Source organism: Talpa occidentalis, unplaced genomic scaffold (assembly GCF_014898055.3).
Source record: "Talpa occidentalis isolate TD23 unplaced genomic scaffold, MPIMG_talOcc4v2.1 talOcc4.5, whole genome shotgun sequence".
NCBI lineage: Eukaryota > Metazoa > Chordata > Mammalia > Eulipotyphla > Talpidae > Talpa > Talpa occidentalis.
In genome coordinates, this window is record NW_023604861.1 from 112,946,915 (window position 1) to 112,969,221 (window position 22,307).

At 38.1% G+C, this 22,307-nt stretch overlaps 1 protein-coding gene across 1 annotated transcript in view; it reads right to left on the reverse strand.

Annotated features, from left to right (window-relative positions):
- Positions 1 to 22,307, reverse strand: part of CAMKMT (calmodulin-lysine N-methyltransferase) — a 303,792-nt gene that overhangs the window by 29,562 nt on the left and 251,923 nt on the right. Inside the window, exons 5-7 of the mRNA XM_054687773.1 lie at positions 22,211 to 22,265; positions 21,082 to 21,145; positions 13,691 to 13,757 (exon numbers count right to left, since the gene is read on the reverse strand). Of these exons, the coding sequence (XP_054543748.1) occupies positions 13,691 to 13,757; positions 21,082 to 21,145; positions 22,211 to 22,265 (186 nt within the window). The remainder of the gene's footprint in view (positions 1 to 13,690; positions 13,758 to 21,081; positions 21,146 to 22,210; positions 22,266 to 22,307) is intronic.

A 22,307-nucleotide genomic window follows, 5' to 3' on the forward strand; every position in this document is an offset into this window, starting at 1 on the left:
TTAAGTACTCCTTTGCCCACACCTCCCCTTGTCCCTCTCTCACTACTGCATATTTGTCAAATCCAGCTCTCTGCCTGCTTCATGACTAGATCAATCTGTGCTCCTAGAGGTGGCTGCAGAAGGGAATAAGTATCCTGACAGGCTTTGTTTTAACTTCATGACCATGAGCCACTAGTGGCCTCTTGTTGTCTGGTAGTTATACTTACATTTCGCTTTTCCATTCTAGATGTCCATCTAAATCTCCTAGGTCATTATTCTGCACCACATTCTTGCTTTTAGAAATTCTAACACATCCTCCCTTACCCTCACTTTTAGCCAAAGACCTGACCTCCTACTTTACTGTCAAAAATTGGTTGAGAACTTCCACAAACTCCTACTACTGTTGCATTCCTAAAAGCTTCTGTACCTACAGAGTCTGCCTTCTTGCATATTATCATAGGTGAATTAGCCCTAGTCCTCTCTAAGTCTGGTATCTCCTTTATACACTAGACCCATTCCTTTTCATCTATTCTACAACACAGGTCTTGCAATTCTCCGTTTGCTATTCTCCACTCAGTTCTTTCCTTTCTCCTGGATTATTTCTGTCAGTACACAAACATGCAGTTACTTTCCCCTCTTAAAATATCCTCTCTTCACTCTACCTGCACCCCACTTCCCTGGATAGTATTTAATTTCCCTACTCCTTTATAGCAAAACTGTGAAAAAGTTGTTTTAACCCTTCAGTTTCTCCTGAAGGGTTAATGGGGGTTAATTCCTCCCCCATTCTCTGTTAAATCTACTCTAGCCAGGGTTTCATCTCCATAGTTCCACCAAAAATGCTCTTGTCAAACTTACATTGCTAAGTTCAGGTCAATTCTTAGGACTTTAGCTTGCTTGACCTATCAATCTGGAGCTCTCCCATGAATTCCAAATTCATAAATTCAATTTTCTATTTTAATAATTCCACTTTTCACTTGGATATCTAACAGACACCCCAACTTTCTTATATCCAAGACAGAATTCCTCATCATCATTTCCCAGCTTCAATTCATTCAGTTTTTTCCAGTTGTTCCCACCCCAAATCTTGAATATATCTTTGAATCTCCTTTTTCCTTACCACCCCACATTGCACAAGCCAGGAAATGCAGTTCATTCTACCCACCCTGCTCTAATCTGTTATCTTCTCTCATAATTTTATAGTCTCTTAATTGGTCTCCTTGCTTCCACCCACTATATAATCTCTGCTTACCGAGCAGCCAGAATGATCTTTTCAAAATGTTATTAAATCATGAGCCTTCCTATTTGCTACCTTGTAATGGTCATCTCTTCACTCAGAGTAAAAGCCAAAGTCTTTACAGTGACATATAAAACCCTGTGCAATCCAGATACCACTCTGAACTCATTTCCTATTAATCTCTCCCTTGCTCTTTTTGCTCTAGCAACTGACATCCTTATGATTTCTTGAATATATATACCAGGCAGGCTTCTACCATAGGACCTTTATATTATCTACTTTGTGTAAATGATTTCCCTCCATATATCTCTATGGCTCATTCCCTCAACTCCTTCAAGTCTTTGCTCAAAAGTCTTACCATCTCAGGAAGGCCTACTTTCACCATTCTATTCATTTCCACTCCAGTATTCCTGAACCCTCTATCCTGTTCTTTATTTTTTCATAGTTGTCTTTTAATGTGCTATATAACTAAGTTATTAATTTTATTTTCTTTGTCTCCAATAGAACATAGCATCATAAGGACAGAGATTTTTAAAAAAATCTATTTTTCCATTATGTATTTTCATTATATAGAATTTCATTATATATGAAACATAATAACTGCTTAAAACATTTATTATATGAATGGCCTGTGTATGAATGCACCTAGCATAGTGCCTGGCAAACAGAGGACACTCAAGAAATAAAGGTTCCTATATTAAGTTGTTCTCTGAATAGAATATGTAGATTGTCTAGATATTGAGGCCACTGAAGATGTTTTTTGAAAGTTTCTATTGTTAGCAAAGATATAGTAACAAGAATCTCACTTATCTTGCTTCGTGAAACAACCAAAAAAGAGACAAAAGACATAAACCAATAGTTTCCAAAACACTGAAAACCAGCAACAAAGGACAGTGATCCTTGAGGAAGGTAGAAAAGTGAAGTGAGTCCTATAAACACCCCACCTCACAGCAAAGGCAGGTGGACTGAGCTAGCGAGATAGACCTGAGAGTCTGAGGAAAACAAGGTTGTTTCAAGTACAGGGTACTAGCTAGGACTGGCACACAAAGAGATAGATCCAAGGATTGTCTCCTTGAGTATCCTGCAGAGTACTGATTGATACATGGATGTATATGACGATGTTAGGTAAAGAACCACATGAGGGGGTTGGAAGGGGCTAGAGTTCACAGAGGGCCAGGAGGAATAGTGTCTGTTTCCACCAGCCAGATTAGAAAACTTCATAATGCACAGAGTACTGGGTAGAGTCCTCAGATAGGTTTTATCTCAGTGATGAAAAATAATTAGTCCCACAATACATATTACTCTAGTGCTGTCTAACAAATCTTAAAAGTAAGAACTAGTGGATCACATAAATCAAAAATAACTGTGTCAGGCCTCCTTGTTGGCCTAAGGGTTAAGTCTCAGGGCTATCACTGCTATGGCCTGAGTTTGATCTCTGGCCAGGGCACTAACCCACACATGGGTCAGCAGAACTCTCCTGTCTCTCCCATTGCTCCCCTTAGCAGTGAATTTCAGTAAACTGGTCTGTTCTGCTCCCCATTCTGTCTCTGGTGAATCCTCTTACCCCCTGGACCTCTGGCCTATACACCAGCTCTTCTACGCAAAATAAAATAAAATTAAATTAAATTAAAAAAAGTAAAAGTAACTGTGTCTCAGAACAAAACCAAAAAATTTACAGGAATACAAAAATATTCAGAACTCAACGAGTTAAAATTTTAAATGTCTGATATACAATCAAAGATTATCAGGCATGCAAAGAATTGAAATAAAACAATCCATGATGAGGAGACAAATCAAAGAACTAAACCCAATTTAAACCTGACATAGATAGTACAATGAACAGATAAGGGAATTAAAATAATTATAATATGTAATATATAATAATTATAATATCCACTATAACTTAAAAAGTGGAGTAGTGAAGACATAAAGGTATTGTTAAAGTCCCAAATCAAACTTCTAAAAGTGAAACTATAATGTCTGAAAGGGAAAACACATTGGATGGGAGCTATAAATAGATCAGACATTGCAGAAGAAAAAAATTAATGAACTTGAAGGCAAAGCAATAGAAATTATCCAAAATTAAGTACAGGAAGAAAAATAATAGAAATGCTTACAAAGATTATTAGTAAGTAACCTGTGGGGCAAATTTGTTTTTATTTTTATTTATTTATTTATTTATCTATTTATTTAATTAGGGGACCCTTGCCTGCGGCCGGGGAACGAACCGGCGCTGCAGAGGCTGCAGGCAGCCTCGCAGCCCAGCTCTCAACCACTGTGCCACCAGGGGAGGCCCCAAATATGTTTTTAAAGATTTATTTATGTATACAAGAGCTGGGGTGTGGGTCAGAGGTGTGGGTTGAGGGGGGAGGAACGGGGAGGGTGGTGGTGTTGGGGGTGAGAGGATTCACCAGAAACAGAGTGGGGAGCAGAACAGGTGGAGCTACTGAAATACACTGCTGAGGGGAGCAGCGGGCAGACAGGAGAGGTTTGCTGTGCCATGTGGGTCAGCTCCCTGGCTGGCTGAGGAATCAAACTTGTGCTGTAGTGGTTGGTAATAGCTTGATAGCACTGTCTTTAACCCCTGAACCACCAGGGAGGCTTGTGGGGAAAATTTAAACCATAATATATGTAATTTGAGTAAAAAGGATATAAAGGAGGGGACAGAAAAATATTTGAAGAAATAATGGCTAAGCTTTTTCTAAATTTAATGATCATTAACCCATAAATCAAGAAATTTCAGCAAACTCCAAGCACAAGACATTTTCCAAAAGCAGTGATAAAGAGAATATCTGAAAAGCACCCAGAAAATAAGGGCACAGTATACACAAGTAACCATGTAAAGGATGGCAGTATATTTCTTGTGAGGAATACGCAAGTTGGAAGATGTGGACAAACATCTTTAAAGTAGTGAAAGAAAAGAGAATGTCAACCTAAGATTGTATAATCAGTTAAAATATATTTAATAAGAGAAAGATGAAATAGTTTTCAGACATACAAAAGTAGAAAGATATAATCACCAGTAGATCCATACCATAAGAAATGTAAAGAAAGTTTTTTCAGACAGAAGAAAAATTATAAATAAGGAAATATTGATCTATAAAATGGAATGATAAGAAATTTAACAATGTAGGTGACATTTAAGATTTTTTTTTTATCATTTAGGTCTCTTTAAAACACAATTGACAAGTTAAACAAATGACACATATCATGGAGTTTATAACACATGCGTAAGTAAAACATAGGACAATGATAGCATAAGGACTGGGTGGTGAGAAATGGGAGTCTATTGCTATAGTTTTTATAGTATAGGTGAATTGGATATCATTTGAGGTCACACTGTGAAAAGCTAAAGATTAATACTCTAAAATCTAAAGCAAAGACTAAAATAACCACATAAAGAGTTACAGCTAAAAATTCAACAAATGAGATAAAATAGGATAATAAAAGACACACATTTAATCCAAAGGGAGGCAGAAAAAGATGAAAAGAGGAAGAAAAAATAAAGAGGAAACAAAACCAAAATGACAAACTTAAAGCTAACCATATCAATACTCGTACTAAATGAAATGGCCTAATTACCAATATGTTAGAACAAAGCTTATGTAGCTTACAATAAATATATTTGAAATGTAAACAAGTGGGTTAAAAGAGAAAAGATGGAAAAAGACACACCAACCATCATGAGTCAAAGGAAAGTCAGCGTGGTCATATAAATATCAGATAGTAGATTTTAAAATAAATAATATTATTAGCCTAAGAAGGATCATTTTAAAATGTTAAAGGGTAAATTCAAGAAGCAGACATAACAATTCTAAATGTTTATGCACTAAATAATGTAATTTCAAATACATGAAACAAAAATGGGTAGAACTGTAAGGAAACATACAAAACCAAACTTACAACCAGAGATTTCAGTGCTTCTTTCTCTCAATAATTAACTGAATAAGTAGACAGAAAATAGGAAAATTTATAGATGGTTTTAAAAACATTATTAACCAACTTGATCTGATTGATGTTTATAGACCACTCCACCCAACAATAGTAGAATACATATTCTTTTATTTTCAAACAGATAGGAAGCATCTACCAAGATATACCAATGTTGTGTCATAATTTGTTTCAATAAATTTAAAAGGATTCAAGTCATATAAAAAATTATGTCCCTCACACATACAATGGAATCAAATCAGAAATCAATGATAAATTAGGACTCAATGTTCTCTGAAAAAATCTCCAAATATATGAAAAATAAAAAATACACAGATAATCTAGGGTCAAAAGAAGAAATAAAAAAGAAATTGAGGGCCTCCCTGGTGGCGCAAAGGGTTAAGACGCAACCTATGAAGCTTCCGCAGCCTCTGCAGCACTAGTTAGATCCCCCAGCCAGCCAGGGAGCAACCCACATGGCGCAGCAGACCTCTCCTGTCTCGCCCGCTGCTCCCCTCAGCAGTGTACTTTGGTCAGTCTGCCTGTTCTGTTCCCCACTGTCTCTGATGAATCCTCTCACCCTCTGCACCTCTGGCCTGTACCCCAGCTCTTGTATGCATAAATAAATAAATCTTTTAAAAAAAGGAACTGAAAAGCATTTTGAAGTGAATGAAAATGAAAATACCACTAGTCAACATTTATGGGAATCTACTGAAGCAGTAACCAAGGAAGTTAATAGTACTAAATGCCTATATGAGGGGGGAAAAAAGGTCTCAAGACAATAAATTTGGCCAAATAAAGAAGGAAAAGAAGAGTAAGTTAAAAGGCAAAAGATTTAAACAATCTGAAGAGAACTGGAGTACATTGAGAAGAGTAAATTAAACCCAATGTAGCCAGAAGAAAGGAAGAAAAGGTTAGAATAGAAACAAATAAAATAAAAACAGAAAAACAATAGAGAAAAAGCAATAAAACCAAACACTGGTTATTTGAGATGGTCAATAAAATTGATAAGCCTCTAGTCAGACTAATTAGGAGAAAAAAAGAGATGGCATAAATCACTAATATCAAGAATGAGAGGTAGTAGTATAACAGAGTCTATAGATAGTAAGTTGTTATATAACAGATTTTATAGATGTGAAAAGTTGTTACATATATATCCTTTATTAGTAGGCAACATGATCATTTTATATAAAATATCAGGAGGATATACAAAGTAGCACCTAAAACTAAAAATGAGTTTAGCAAGGTTGTGGTATATAAGACCAATATTCAAAAATAAGTTGTATTTTTTTATATAATTGACAAAATAATTTGAAATTGGAATTTCTGACTCCCTATAATTTATAATAACATAAAAATCATACCATTTACAACAGCATAAAAATACACAATAGGGACAATTCTGACGGAAGAGAAGAGAAGAAATAAATAAGACCTAAATAAATGGAGTTACTTCAGTGGACAAAGGATAGTATTTTCAATAAGTTGTGTTTTTTTCTTTTTTTTAAAGATTTATTTATTTATTTACACAAGCACTGGGTACAGTCAGAAGCGCGGGAGGGGGAGAGAATTCACCAGAGCCAGAGCAGGGAGCAGAACAGGCAGACAGATGAAGTACACTGCTGAGGGGAGCAGCGGGTGGCAGGAGAGGTCTGCGCGCCATGTGGGACCCTCACCCAGCGGCCGGGGATCCAACTGGCATTGCAGAGGCTGCAGGAAGCTTTGCAACCCAGCGCTCAACCGCTGTGCCACCGGGGAGGCCCAATAAGTTGTGTTTTCAAACAAGTGGATGTCCATATTAAAAAAAAACAAAAAACCTCAATCCATATGCCCCACCAGATTCAAAAATTAAGTGAAAATAGATGACAAATCTAAGTGTAAATTGTAAAACCTGTAGATGAAAATACAGGAGAGAATTTTGGCAATCTTGGATTAAATAAGGATTTCTTAGATAATGGTGAATGATCCATAAAAGAACAAACTGGTAAATCATACTTCATTAAAGTTAAAAACTTCTGCATTTTAAGAGATACTTTGAGGGAAATCGAAAGACAAATCACAGTCTGGGGAAAAAATATTTGCAAATCATATATTTGATAAAGAGGCTTATATCCAGAATGCATAAAGAACTCAGAGTGTGTCAATAATAAAAAGACAGGCGGGCCTCTCCGGTGGCGCAGCGGTTGAGCGCTGGGTTGCGAAGCTGCCCACGGCCTCTGCGGCACCGGTTTGATCCCCGGCTGCTCCCCGGCCACCGGAGGAGGGTCCCACATGGCGCGCAGACCTCCCCTGCCACCCGCTGCTCCCCTCAGCAGTGTACTTCAGTCCTTCTGCCTGCTCTGCTTCCCGCTCTGGTTCTGGTGAATTCTCTCACCCTCCCGCGCTTCTGACTGTACCCAGTGCATGTATAAACAAACAAATAAATAAGAAAAAAAAATGCCTCTAAAAAAAAAAAATTGTCTGGTTGTTAAAAAAAAAAAAAAAAGGACAGGCAACCCAGTCAAAAAAAAATTGGGCAAAGGTTTTTTTTTTTTTTTTTAAAGATTTATCCATTCCTGCATACAAGAGCTGGGGTATAGGCCAGATGTGCGGGGGCGGGGTGTATGTGTGTGAGAGGATTCACCAGAGAGAGCAAGGAACAGAACAGGCAGACTGACTGAACCACACTGCTGAGAGGAGCAGCGGGTGAGACAGGAGAGGTCTGCTGCGCCATGTGGGTTGCTCCCTGCCTGGCTGGGGATTGAATCCGTGCTGCAGAGACCGCAGACCGCTTCATAGTGCGTTGTTCAACCCCTTGCGCCACCAGGGAGGCCCTGGGCAAAGCTTTTGAACAGATACTTCACCAAAGAAGCACATGAAATGATACCGAATATTGTAAGTCATTAGGGAAATTCAAGTTAAAACCCCAATGAGATAATACTACACACATATTAGAATGACTACAATTGAAAAGATTGACCATGTTCGGAAATGGCAAGGATATGGAAGAAATGGAACTCTCCAGCACCACCGATGGTGGTGTTTATCAGTTTCCTTAAAAGCTTAAATCTGTGATTCTATATGATCTTGCTGTTCCATTCCTAGGCATTCACCCTAGAGAAGTGAAAGCATATATCCATGCAGAACAGCCAACCATAAACGTTCATTACAGACATTTATTTGTAATAAGGCCAAACTAGCAACAACCAAAAAGTTCGTCAATGGTAAATTGGCAAATTTGTATGTTATTATAGAAGAGAAAATCTTAATTTTTATTTTGCTGCAGTCTAAGAGGGCATTTAATACAAGGAAGGTCTCCAAATTTTTTTATCCGGCTCATCTTATATAAGGAGAACTTTCTCTGAAACTAGATAACATTCCTGTGGGAGTTAGTTTCCTCAGTGCCAAACACTAAACAGTAGGGGTATGAATCCTTCTATAAACTTGTCAAGCAAATAAAAAGTGATAGCATAAAAAGTTCACATAATAATTTCATCTTTCCATATCCAAGACAGCAAAAAAAGGGATCGGGACTGTGGCTTCTCTAGAATTCCCAGTCAGGCTCAAGGTATTTGGTACCATAATTCTAGCAACACTCACTAATAGGGATTTTTTATCAGAAAATTTCTTAAAGAGAAACTTTTGGCATCCTTATCACAGTTACCTTCTACTAACCTTCCTCTTCAACATGACAAAGGCCAGATAAATGCCTGCTCACATCAGTTTGTCTATAGACACCGCATGTGCAAGCCTGAGAAGAAGCCTCTCCTGAAAATGAAAGTCATTTCTCTGATACATAAATTAAGCCTGAATTTTTTTCTGCTAAAACTTACTAGGTTCCATAAGCCATATGAATTCACATTTTTCAAAATGTGCTCTAGATACAGATCTTAAAACAGTTTCTATAACAGGAATAGAGGACTCGTTCCTCTAGAGAATATAAAACCATGAGGCAGAATCCATGCCTTCAACCCATGCTTGAATGTGAACATCCATGAAGGCATGGACTTTCTCAGCCATGTTCATTACTACATCTCCAGTACTTAGAACAGCAGTTGACAGACAGAAGGTGATTAAAATATTTGTGAAGAAATGCATGAACCAATGAACATAAAAACAAAAACGACATGCTTTGAACAATAAGAAGATATGCTGTGTTTATCTGTAGGACTATTTTAAACCAACAGCAGTTAAAAGACAGAAAAGATTAGGACAAACTGAAATCAGGGAGAAGGTAGGAGGAAATGGTAGTTAAAGCATCTTAGAAGGCCCTAGATGGCTAAGGAAGGCAGGATCATGACTGTCCACAGACCAGAGATGGGGAGGCCTTCCTGTATTAGGAAAAGAATGAAGAGGCTTGGTGGAACAAAGGAGAAGGCGTATGTTAGGGGGAGTAGAAAATTAAATTGAAATGAGGAGAATGAGGAAAGTGAGGCTGACTACAGAGGTATGGAAAAATCAAAAATTGTGTTCCACTTGGGTGGGATTTATATTTTTCACATACCCATTTTAGCTTCCAAAGTGAGTCTCAGAGGGGCCTCCTTGGTGGTAAGGGATTAAGTCTCAGCACTATGAAGCTATGGGCTGCCACTGCAGCAGGAGTTCGATCCCTGGCCAGGGAGCTACCCACATGGCACAGCAGACCTCTCCTGACTTGCCCGCTGCTCCCCTCAGCAGTGTATTTCAATCAATCTGCCTGTTCTGTTCCCCATTCTGTCTCTGGTGAATCCTCTCACCCCCCATACCTCTGGCCTACTCCCCAGCTCTCGTATGCATACACAAATAAAATCAATCTTTCTCAAAGAAAACATAAATTTTAATTTTTTAAGAAAAAGCAGTAGAGCAATGGGGCCAATTTCTAATTCTGGGGCCCACATAAAGGTAAAATTTGGGCGGCAAGAAAGTCTTAAAAGTTCTAAGTTCCATCATTTATTAAAATTAATGGTTTATCAAAGAATAAAAAAAGGCACAGGCTTAAATTCACTAGCAATTTTCACACAAAGATAAACCCTTTTCTTAAGTAGAAACTCACTTTTAATATCACAGCAGGGTATATTTAATAGATTTTTTTTAAACATTGTAACTGTTAACTAATATTAACCAGAGAATGACGCTATTCACTAATTCTGGAACACCTAGAAATATGAAGACGTCAAAAGCTCCAAATGGCTCTTTATTAGACAGTCACAAATTTGAAGACAGCTTCAGATAAACCTAACAATTGAGATGCTGTAAATATCCTTGCTCTTTCACCAATTTCAAGCTATATTTAGTAGCATTATTTCCTTTGTTCAAAAGTTATTCTCTGTAACTACATGTTTATATTCTCAAAGGCAGAATACCTTGGACATCGTTAAATAAATGAATGGCTACCTGGATGAACAAATGAATGAATCATCAAATGATTGTATTAAAATATTTGAGATCTAAGGACAACACGCTTCATGTATGCAGACCTAGATCTACCTGGGCCAGGGTTAAAGCTTCTGGGCTTTTGTAACATGTTTTCATATTTAGCAACAGACTGGGATTAAAATGAAGTAGAGGGAATAAGAATGTCTGAAAGGGGGGCCTCCCTGGTGGTGCAGTGGTTGAGCGCTGGGTTGCGAAGCTGCCCACAGCCTCTGCAGCACTGGTTCGATCCCTGGCTGCTCCCCGGCCACCGGAGGAGGGTCCCACATGGCGCGCAGACCTCTCCTGCCGCCTGCTGCTCCCCTCAGCAGTGTACTTCCGTCCTTCTGCCTCTTCTGCTCCCCGCTCTGGCTCTGGTGAATTCTCTCACCCTCCCGCGCTTCTGACTGTACCCAGTGCTTGTATAAATAAATAAAAATAAATCTTAATAAAAAAATAAAAGAATGTCTGAAAGGGGAGAACATTCTTGTAGGCAAGGGAGGTGGTGTTGATGAGAGCAGAGATGCGTGTACTGTGAAGCTGATGAAGTTTAAGTGTAGGGGTCTCTCATTTGCACAGGCTGCTTCTGGGGGCCACAAGGAGCCCAGTGTGGTATTTGCAAAGTCATGTGCCTCTTTAAAATTCGCCAAAGTGAGGTATAATTGAATCCACCCTCCTAAAGAGAGTTCTCAAAATAAGTTCAGGCCTCACACACAGCCTGGGTCTGCCCTGTCCAGAGGCAGGGGGAGGTTGGTAGCAGAAGGAATACTGATAGTTACTGAGAACATTGTCACAGCAGTGGGCCTGGAAGCTTGGGCGCCAGTCAAATTTCTGGGAGTCTTCTGATTCCTTTTAAAAAAAAACCACAATTTCCTAGGCTCACAGTTTTCATATCATGATTTTCGTTTCTGCTTTTACATCTTCTTTGCAAATGAAGTCACAGGAGACATTCAGCTGTTACAAACTTCATGTCAAGCCTTGAAGTGCTTTTTAATAGCAGAAATATTTGGCTCACGTGTGGGCTTTGTAGCTATGGTAAATACCTCTTAGTTATCTGTCGCTACTGTTATTCCACACCTCCAATTTGGAGGAGAAATTCTGCATATGCATTGAGGCACCAAAAAGCATATTAAACTATATCTTAGCCGTTTTGTGAATGGCTTCCTTTTATTTCTTCCTAAATGGAGCTAATGCTTTCATCATATTGTACTCGTTGGGGGAGGGAGGCAGGTGAGGCTGGGAGGCAGTAGATAGAGGGGAATGCTTACTATTACATCATCAGTTGGTAGTTTCCTCTTAACTTCTTGAAGGTTAAGTGGTCATGCAAGCGCCTTAATGTGAGATCAAGGCATTTCAAGGACTGACTGATCCACCTGTTTTCTGGCAAAGTGCTTTCACAGATTTTGGACAAAATACTTATGGTGAATAAAAGGAAGAAACTGACCACAATAAATACAAGATAAAGATGGAAAAAAACCCTCATTTCAGAGGTTCCGATGACTTCTAACATATAGCCACATTAATTGAAGAGATGTTTTGAGGAGCTGGGCCATTACATCAGAACAATATATTTCAAAATAACATTTTTGAGAACCAAGAGAAATAAAGGCAACGTACTAAAGAATTTGGATAAGCCCTGCATCGAACAGTGATTATTTTCTTCTTTATGTAACTTAATTATTTCATGAAGAGATAGAAAATATTATTGTACTCCATAAGTTAAACACTTGACATTTTTATTCCTGAAAATGCAACATTTTAAGAGCCTAGATATGTTTATTAATTAGTGATTATTAACACCCAGTAAACAACATTATGTCTTGTAAAAACACAATCTCTCTTCACAGCATGATGCTGAAATCTATTATTTCCCGATTCCATATGCTGAAATACACTCAAATGGTCACAAATGACCTTAAGCATTAAATAAATGTAAATGAGGACAACATAGAAAATGTGCTTTTGATTGATAACTAAAAGACCAGGTTGAAAATCACGTCCCAAAATGAAGTCCTCCCCATAGGGGTATGGCTGTCTGCACCGTGGAGGGAAGGCTGTCCTAGAAGAGCACATAGGTAAGAGGAGATTGTGCTTTCACCAGACCTGCGAGAGGTATTTCGAGAGGTATTTCGGGGAAACAGAACTGGTTTGTTCACTTATGTGAGAAACACAGAGCACACTGCCCCCTGTGCCATTAGCCTGGCTGAACACTAACGCAGGATTTAGAGACACTTCATTACATTCTCCAACTAATACAGGAGAAAGAAAATCATTGCACTTCTATAGTCTCACCCCAAATATATCAACCACTTTAGTTTTTAAGCATGTTGCTGTTCCTTCATCTTCCCTTCCCCCCCAACCTCAAACTGAGCAGTTGGGGTGGGAAAGCATCAACATAGGGAAAATCAAAATGTTAATGGACAGATTTACAGCAATAAATAATTAATTAAAGCTTAGATTGCTCTTCTTATTATATTTGTGATCAAGCCTATAAAGGAAAAAATGCACAAACACAAACATTTCATGTGAAAACTCATGATTACTCACCCCTTTAGGTCCCACCAATAGGGCAGAAATAAAATGTAACATCATGGAAAACACCATTGTTTTGGTTAAGTTTGGTTTCCCCTAGTCTGGATAAGAATTAACAGATTCTAAAAGGAAATGGATACCTAGACTATTTCAAAGTCATGGAAAAACATGGGATTTCTCAATCTTGGCAGTGACATTTTGGGTGAGATACTTCTTTGTTTTGGGGGGGCTGTTTTGTGCACAACAGGATGTTTAGCATCATCCATGGCCTCTACTCACTAAATGCCAGCAGTAATCCCTCCCCCCCCATATCATGACAATAAAAAATGTCCCTTGGGGCAAAATTTCTTCCAGGTTGAAAACCAGTGGCAACAGGCCTTCATAAGACGGTCCCAGGCTGGGCTTCTCCCAACCTCATACTGCACACTCTCAACACTTAAATCATCCCCAACCCAGTGAGAATGCCTGGCTGCCTCATTATGGGTTCTTGTGAGCATTAAATATCATACTTTTAAAGTGTTTAGAATAATGCCTGATACATGAGAAGTACTCAAAGAATGTTAGCTATTATTACTTTTAATAATCACCCATCATGTCAAGAAAAGCAGTTTCAGCCAGAGAGCTTTAACTAGAAAGATATCTTACCTGCTTGATATTTTCGGAGTCTTAAACACACCGGCCTTCTGATTCCTTGTGATGATGTCTCTCACATCTATAGGTCATGTTTAAGAAAGTTTCTGTAATGATTGTCAACTGCCCCCTGCCCCCCAAAAAAGGCCCACAGAGATAATCTTATCATCAATGGAATCAGCACTGTGGAAAAAGCTGTAGGGTGTAAAACAGGATGAGAAGAATCTAGCCCTGACTCTACCACCCAAAGCTGAATTTCTTGATACACAGACAGCTCTTTTAATTCGGGGGGGAGAGGGGGGCCTGCAGTTTTGCCACAGGAGAAATGTATGTTCAGGGGACATCCTGGCAAGGCCCTGGTTAATGGATGCTGATGAAGAGTAAGAGCACCTCTACTTAAGAGTTGAGAGCCCCAAGGCCTGCCTCTCCGCATGGGAGGGCAATGGCGGTCTACTGAGACTTTCCAAGTTGAAGTATTCCAATCTCCTAATGCTACTAGGGAGCGTGGGGATGAGCAGCAGGGAAAGACTTGGCAGAAAGCGAGATGAGAAAGATGGAGAAGAGCTTGGAGAAAACTTAAGAGGAAAAGACGAAGTCAATCTACGGAAAGGCCCCTTGAAGAACTGTCCTTACAGACTCATACTTTGGCCTTTGGCATGTAAGGACTTGCACAAAAGAGCCATATTTATCGGAGGGCTGTTCTGAGTAGTTGGGTCATTACATCACACACCTCCATCTTTACAAGGGGTCAAGTCATGTCAGGTTTCACCTCCAGGAACAGCTAGACCTCAGATCAACTAGCTTTGTTTCAGTTTCTGGACACTATAAATCTTACAACTGTCCCTCTTTATCTTTTTGCTCTGGCCCCTGTGCTACTCACACACGAATGCGTCACCTCCATCCAACAACCTGTGCCATATATTTTCAGTACTAACCTCTATTCCTGGCCTCATCAGATTTTCCTGGCTTTTAAATTTTCAATTGCCCTCACGTTTTCATTTATTTTATATGTTATATTCTTTATGTCACCATAAGAAGCCTCAAAATCCCTCTTTTGGAATAAGGCAGGCTTAAATACACAAGCAATAAAATAATTCCTGTGAAGGTTGCAAGCTGAACTAAATTGGGCCCATGGGGAGGACACCAAGCAGACAAGCGATGTTCCCCTATTGCTCAGAAAAACAGATTTCCTGAATGCTCAAAACAAGCATTGGCCAAGATCTCCCTGCAAGAACAGAGCCACAGGACTTTTTAACCCAAATCTCTGCTTGAAACACCAGGCACACCCATTTCTCCTCAGAGTGAATAAGCAGGTACTGTGATAGCTTTCTTCCCCCAGGAGTGGGTAGGAAAAATCAATTAGGTCTCCTAATGAAGGGCTTTGTTGAGGTTTACAAAAGTGCTATAATGCAGACTTTTTTTTTCTGGGTGAACTTTCCTGTATGCAAATTAAATACCGTTAAATTACATTCATTAAAAAAATAAAAGAGACTAATTTGCCTACTTGTTTTGATTAACTAAAATGACACATCGGCCTACAGTTCTGTCTATTTCAGGAAGAAAGTATTTCAGGAAAGTCTTCTAAATGGAATGTCTTGTAGGAAAGGACAGCTGACATCTTTATTCTGAGAAGAACAAAATTAGTAAAGAGTCAACTGACAACTGTTTTTGATTAAGCTCCCCCACACTCTGGCCACACCCGGCTCAGCGTTTCCATGACACCCAACCGCATGCCATAATGGACTCGGTACACCTGTAGCGTCGTATGAGTACATGACTAATCTATCAAGCAAAACATATTATTTTGTTAGTGGAGGTAATACTTTTTATAAAATAGTCACAGGGAAGTTAAATTATATAACTCAGAAAACCTATTAATAATTTTTAGTAAACATCTTAACACTATATACTTTTATACAATTTATAAACCTGTGACTCCAGGTGGTCAGGCTGAAGCAAGCATATGTATTTATATTCTAGAAGCAATTTTTTTTTAATGAAAAAATTCACAGTAGTATTTAGGCTGCTTTATTTTTAGAACTGGGAAGGGAATATATTTTGTGGTTTAGGAGGTCTTTTTTATATTAAAAAAAGTACTAAGAGGAAAAATGGCAATAGTGTATTAAAATATTTACTGTAAGAGATATATTCTGATATTCTGTTCCCCACCCTTTATTTTAGATCAGATTTCGAGGTAGTTCCTCTAGTTGGCACTGTGTCCAATAATAGATTTTATCATTCTTCTGTGTTACCTCAGGGTAATAAAGGAAATGCAATCAAATCAAGTCAATATGTTCAGGAATGAACCAAATCATGTTCTCTGTACTACACCCACCTTTTGGAAGGCTTCAGAGGGAGGTGATTTCTGATTAAATGGACACAGAACAATCACCTCCAAACCCCTTGTCCAGTTAACGAGACTTCCAGAACTGTAGGATTCGTGTTTGTGGCTAAAAGAAAACAAGATTCTTCAGGTTTTCTTCTCAAAGTATAGTTAAGGAGTTGGGCTACATTTTAATTTTGTTTCAGTAGATTTCTACTCCTTAAATATACTTTTTGTATAATAATAAATTGTTTTAATTGTATGATATACATAATAGTAATGTATATATAATTTGTTTTAAATAGTAGCCTCCTCCTGCAATTAGTAATTGTTCTACTTCTCAGGAGTTGCATATACATTTGGCATTTATGTAAGAAAATAATTTAAAAATATTAAGACTGTGATTCACAAAGAATTAGTCTCTTGGTTTACATCACCTTTATTTTCAGTGAAGCATCAAAAGTAAGGGTAGATGAGATTATAATGTAAATCCTTGATCTCTAAAGTTTATAAAAAATGCTTGATGTGGCAATATTTGCAAATTTAAAGGCTGCAAATATTCCTAAATGCACTTATCATTGACTGGTGATATCACAGAGGTGCTCTGAACTCTGCTGGCAATGTCAACTGTTATGTTTATGGACAAGAGACCTTTTCTTCCAGAGGGTGCTGTAGAAACTCACCAAATCATTCCAATTTTTGGTGAAGTAGAATGATTTTATGGGGAAAAAATATAAACTTCCAAGTCAAGTGAACCTGACTTCTCATGCTGGTTCTTATACTTTGTGGTTGTATAAATGTAGTGAATTAACCTCTCTGTGTTCCATCTTAAAATAGGAATAAGAATTCCTCCTTCATAGGCTTAATGGAGTATCAGATATGATAAACCTGGCACATAGTAGGTGCCTAATTTCTATGAATTTATTATCTTTCTTCAATAATTCATGTAAAAGCTTTGTAGAAATGAAGAGGCTGGTGATAGTAACTAAAGTATGGTTTCACAATTGAACTTCAGTTTCTTTCCCTACTGCTCAGGACTAATGATGTGAACATTTATATTGTGGAATTTAAATAACTGAAAGGAATCAAAGAACTTCTGCCCTTTAGATTTTCAGTGTCTTTCACATGCATAAATGTGCTTGAGCCAAGGCATGGTCTGTGTCCCTCTAGGACAAGGACTTGATCTGTCTTGTCCACTGCTGTATTTTTAGAAGCTGCACACGATGCAATTAATATTGGTCAAATTAATTTTAATTGATTAGGTTAGTTAATTAATTAAAATTAAAATCCCAAAACTATTTGCTGAGCTTCTACCCAAATGTGAGGCAGATAGAGTCCATTCAAAACTCATCTAGTAAGGAGAAGTACAACTGGCACTGATATTGGAGGAAGGGGCCTGGATGCAAGGCCCTGACATTTCCAAAGTCACAACCATCCACAGTACCATCTACACAGTTCAGATGAAACTTAATTTCTTATTTATTCAATTAAAGGATATTATTAAATAAAAATAATGTTAAGCCAGGTGTAGCACCTTTAAAATGTAGAGGAGATACACCAATTTCTAGAGAATCCTAAGCTCATGATCATGATCTAGACTGTGTATAATGTGAAGATAAGATGTCTGGGTCTGGAGCATGAGCAATGGATCACCAAGCATTGCCATATTCTGCAAATAACTTGATATTTACTAAGGATGGGTCAAGGCAGGGCACTTGTGTTGGGCAAATTCATGAGTATACCAGAGACGGCTAGCATGGTACTTTTGGTACACTTTGTACCAAAGTATGATCTTGCATTTTAGTATACTTTTTTATTCATTATGATTTGGAAGAGGCATCAATAATAACTCGCTTGGTATACCATTCCTTGCCCCTAGTCTTATGTTATCACCATCACCAACTACAAACTTTACTGAATAATTATTATATCTGGGCACTTGGAGATTTTTTCCTTTATTACACAAAGGGGCAGTGCCAAAGAAGAGGGAAAAACTATTTTAAGATAAATTTAAGGAACTGGATGAACCAAATGATACCATTTTCAATTTATCCTTTGTTCTCTTTGGCTACAAATAAAATGGCATCAGTAGGGAGTGGCAGCTTGCAGGCAGGGGAGCTGTGAGTTGGACCAAGCAATGGACCAACAAGAACCTCAGGGACATCCACTCTCGAGTCTAAGGAAATATTTAGCTCTTACAATATTCACTTATACTTCAGGTCTCAATCTATTTTCAGATCTCTCTGCTTAATAAATCTCAAATCAACATCTAGTTTTCCAGGGTCAAGATAAGAGCTCTAAAAGACATAGCCAATCCATTTGATACATTTTAGGGATATAATAAATACTTGACCTGATTGATTTACTTCTATGATACAAAGATTCAGGACTTATCCATTCATCATCTCACATGTTTGAAAAAATAGAAATAATGGAAGACAAAAAGGAAATATCAGGAAATGCTACCTTTTTAAAAAAAGGTAAAATTCAGAATTTTAGAAGCTAAGATAATAGGACATATCTCAGTTGGATTCATTAAATTCAGACGCCGAGAACAACAAAAATAATTTTTTAAATGATGAGAATAATGTACAGGGCAATACTCAGATGTGATGCGCAATTGCCAGGTCAATTTTCAATTACATTTCACTGATGTATTCATTTGTTTCTTAATGTGCTCATCTTGCCCATTAAGAATAATTAGCAGCTTTGCTTAGAGATTTTCTGGCTTCTAGCAATGTTTCTCCCCCCTCTTTTTGTTGACATCCACTTTTACTTTTTAGAAAGTAATTTTTGGATAATATCCTACAACTGCTATATAATTTAGGCTTCCTAAAATTTTAAAGGAAAGATGTAAACAGTAATTTTAAATGAGTTTGTTTCAATCTATATGCATCAACAGTATGTGATTCAGTGAATTAGTTATTCTTACAGGAAGTGGGCACACAAATAGAAAAAATTTCATTCATAGTAACTTCACTCAGTAAAACAGATTATGATGAATGCCAGTTGTGAGCTCTGTTAGCAAATCAAGAATAACAGTAGCATTGAAAGCAGAAAAAAAACACATCTCCAATTTTGAAGGCTTTCTGCATGTCTCTCAATTTAAAAAAATCAGATTATTTACAACAGAAAAAAAAAAGGCATACAACCATAGAACACTACATGATAAAAACTGGACTCCATCAGGAAAGTCCTAAAGGATGAAATAAAACACACTACCAGTTTTGGTCTGCATCCTGAAAGGACCTACTTTATCTACATTGTAAAGTTCTTCCCCCCCTGCCCTTTGGCACCCCGCTATATTAAACCCATTGTAAAACCCAGCACAATAAAGCACTCTCAGGGCCGAGCTTCTGAGGACCAAATGTTAAAAATCCATTTTCTTGGGAGGGGGCTGTACCAATCATTTCTTTGAAAGGCCGGCAGAGTGAATACAGAATCTGAGATTTCCTCTCTGATTTCAAGAGCTGGCATGGCGTCTTTGCTCTGAAGGTGCGTTAATTAATGACATTAGCATCGCTTCCCTTCTTTGGAAGCTCTGTAGTTTAGCTCAATAATAATTTCAGGACAATTAAATTTACATACTGACTACAGATGCTTCCCATAGTTTGATAAAAGTTCTAATTGGTTTCTGACATGATTAAATAAGACACCTGCTGACTTGAGAAAAACCTCAGATTGCTGAGCCCAATCTGAAAGTTTCTGTGACTAAAATGACCTTCTCTTATCCAATAATCCTGCTTTTACCGCCCCCTCCCCCCCCCCCCCCCGCAAGAAAACATCCGCTGGGGCTGAGCCAGCATACCTGACTTCCTCTTGTTCTGTGTTCGCTGACATGTGGAGGAGGAGCACAGTGAAATGATACAGTGCACAGAATAACTCAGAATAAAGCAGAGTGAATGAAACAACATCAGGAATATTTTGAGAAACTTGCGACAGTCTCAAAATCATGATTAAAATCCTGCATTTTAAAAAAGGAAGCACCTTTTGTGATCTCTTTCCCTTGTGTGAAAGGCCAAGACTGTGATTGGCTGTTTTTCCTTTCTGAATTTTTTTTTTTAAGTCTGCCAGGCAATTAGCTGGGTGGGGCTCTGTAGAGCACACAAGTGCTGCTGAACATTATTAGCTGTGCTTCTTGTACCTCTTTTCTCCTGTTTGAGCAGCCTGATGGAGCTGCTGCAAATTTTATTTTCAAAAAATTTCATGACAGAAGATCAAAACCAGGCTTTAAGTAAGATGCCACATAAAAGCAAAACTGCTATGGCATTTTGGAGGTCTAAAATTCAAGTAAGTGAATTGCCTCCTTCATAATGCAAATGTAAGGCTCACCAAAAAATCCAAAGCAAATATATCGTCCATATTTCCTCTCAATTTCTGACGGCTGTTAACTGCCCCTGAACAAATCAGCTCGATTGCTAAAGTAGCCACAAATTATGCTTGCTTTCTTAGTTAAAGTACAGTTCAATTTTCATGAACTCTGTGTACATATTAGTAAAGCATAATCTAATATAATGGGGTTTGAACTGTAATAGCATAGCAGCAGAAAAAAAAAAAAAGAAGAGATAGCTTTTATAATCTTAAATAAAAGGAAATAATGAAAAACTGATAACTGTTTCCAGTGGAGGGTTATAGACTCATCAGCAATTAGAGTAGGTAAAGTCTTACTCCGTAGGCACATCAATCGCACGAAAGGTAATAATGATCATGAAACTGGAAGTTCACTTTTGCAAGTAATACCCAATATCACAAATATTAAATAATTTATTTCAGACCGGAAAATTTCAATGGAAATAAAACAAGCATGTTTGAAAATGATTATGAAACCCATCTTTTTGCCTCGAGTGGGTCACAAATCATAGCTTTCTTTAATGAGAATTGACTATAAAAATCTATCAAAATAAAAAACATTTAGTCATGCCCAATGAATTGCATATATTTCTACTTTTTCTTAATTACTGATCATGTGTGTGGGGAGAACTCTTTTTTAATACCCCATGCTGTCTTTCTTTATATCAATTGTTACTCAGCCGGCAAAAGGGAATGAGCACAACAAACCCGTTTTCTATCTGAATAAGGATACTTCTGATGGCCTTTTCATTCCCATCAGTTAACAGAACTTCTTTGACATCTGCAGAAATAGCAACCTGAAAAAAAAAAAAAAAAAGGGAGCACAGCAAACAATGAGCAAATATGCTTGTCTGTGTGGAAGTGAAGACAGGAGTGACAAGCCTTCAGTATCATGCTTCCTCACCTATTTCTCTGTAACAATCTTCAATCTTTTTTCATTTTATGTCTGCATTATTTTAATCATTCAATCAAATCAGTCAATACTTTTATCATTCCATTTGCGGGAGCCTCTATCTTGCTATCATTCTGTTCGGTAATTGCATTGTGACAGCGGATGATGGTATTCTGAGAGGCTTTCATTTGTGGGCTTCTGTTTATCTAGTAGAGCCATCATACAAGGCTGTCACTCTGCCTTTCAGCTTGCTTCTGTCTGACTGCCTGATGCCCTTCATATAACTTTGCATTGCAGGCAGATGGCTTTGTGAGGGTAATTTTTTTGTGAGCTTTGACATGCTCGCACATTGGGCTGTAACCTCGACACATTGTGTAAGAGCGACAGGTTTGTCAAATGCCAATCAGTGTAACAATATGCTTTTATTTGTAGAGACATAAAAACTTGTCTAATGCACTGTGCTGCTACATAATATCTCCTGAATACATGACTCAGAACCCGGAGAATGGGGAACAACGTTCCTGAATGGCCAATCTAATTCAAAAGAATCTAATTACTGAGCGCTCTGGATCATGTTTGTTGGTGTAATAATGCAGGCAAAACATTAGCAGCTATATCATGGTGCTCCAACTGTGATTCGCCGGGCTATTCCTGTATCTTAGCAAATGGGACTATAATCTGAAAAAAAAAAAAAAAAATGCTTTTGCTATGGCAAAGAAAGACTGCGCGAGGCCTGGAATGTCACAACAAGCGATATTGACTACACTGAGGTAAAATGTTTCTGCTCATCGAGGCAACCATAAAATCAATATGATCCGAAAGTAAGTCAATCTAGAAGGTCTCTCAAGACCCGGCAGCTTGACCGCAGCTGATGCTGTTGACGGTTCTCTGACCCAGCAGTTGGAGGCCCTGGAACATTTTTCCTTTTGTTCCTCCCTCTGAATGGGATTGGAATTGAGAAAAGACCTACCATGAGCCCAGCCAAGCATGTCATGCCACCCCCTAGCTCACACACAGCAAGGTCCCTGAAAGACAGAAAAGAAATGGTAGAACCCATACAAATTAGA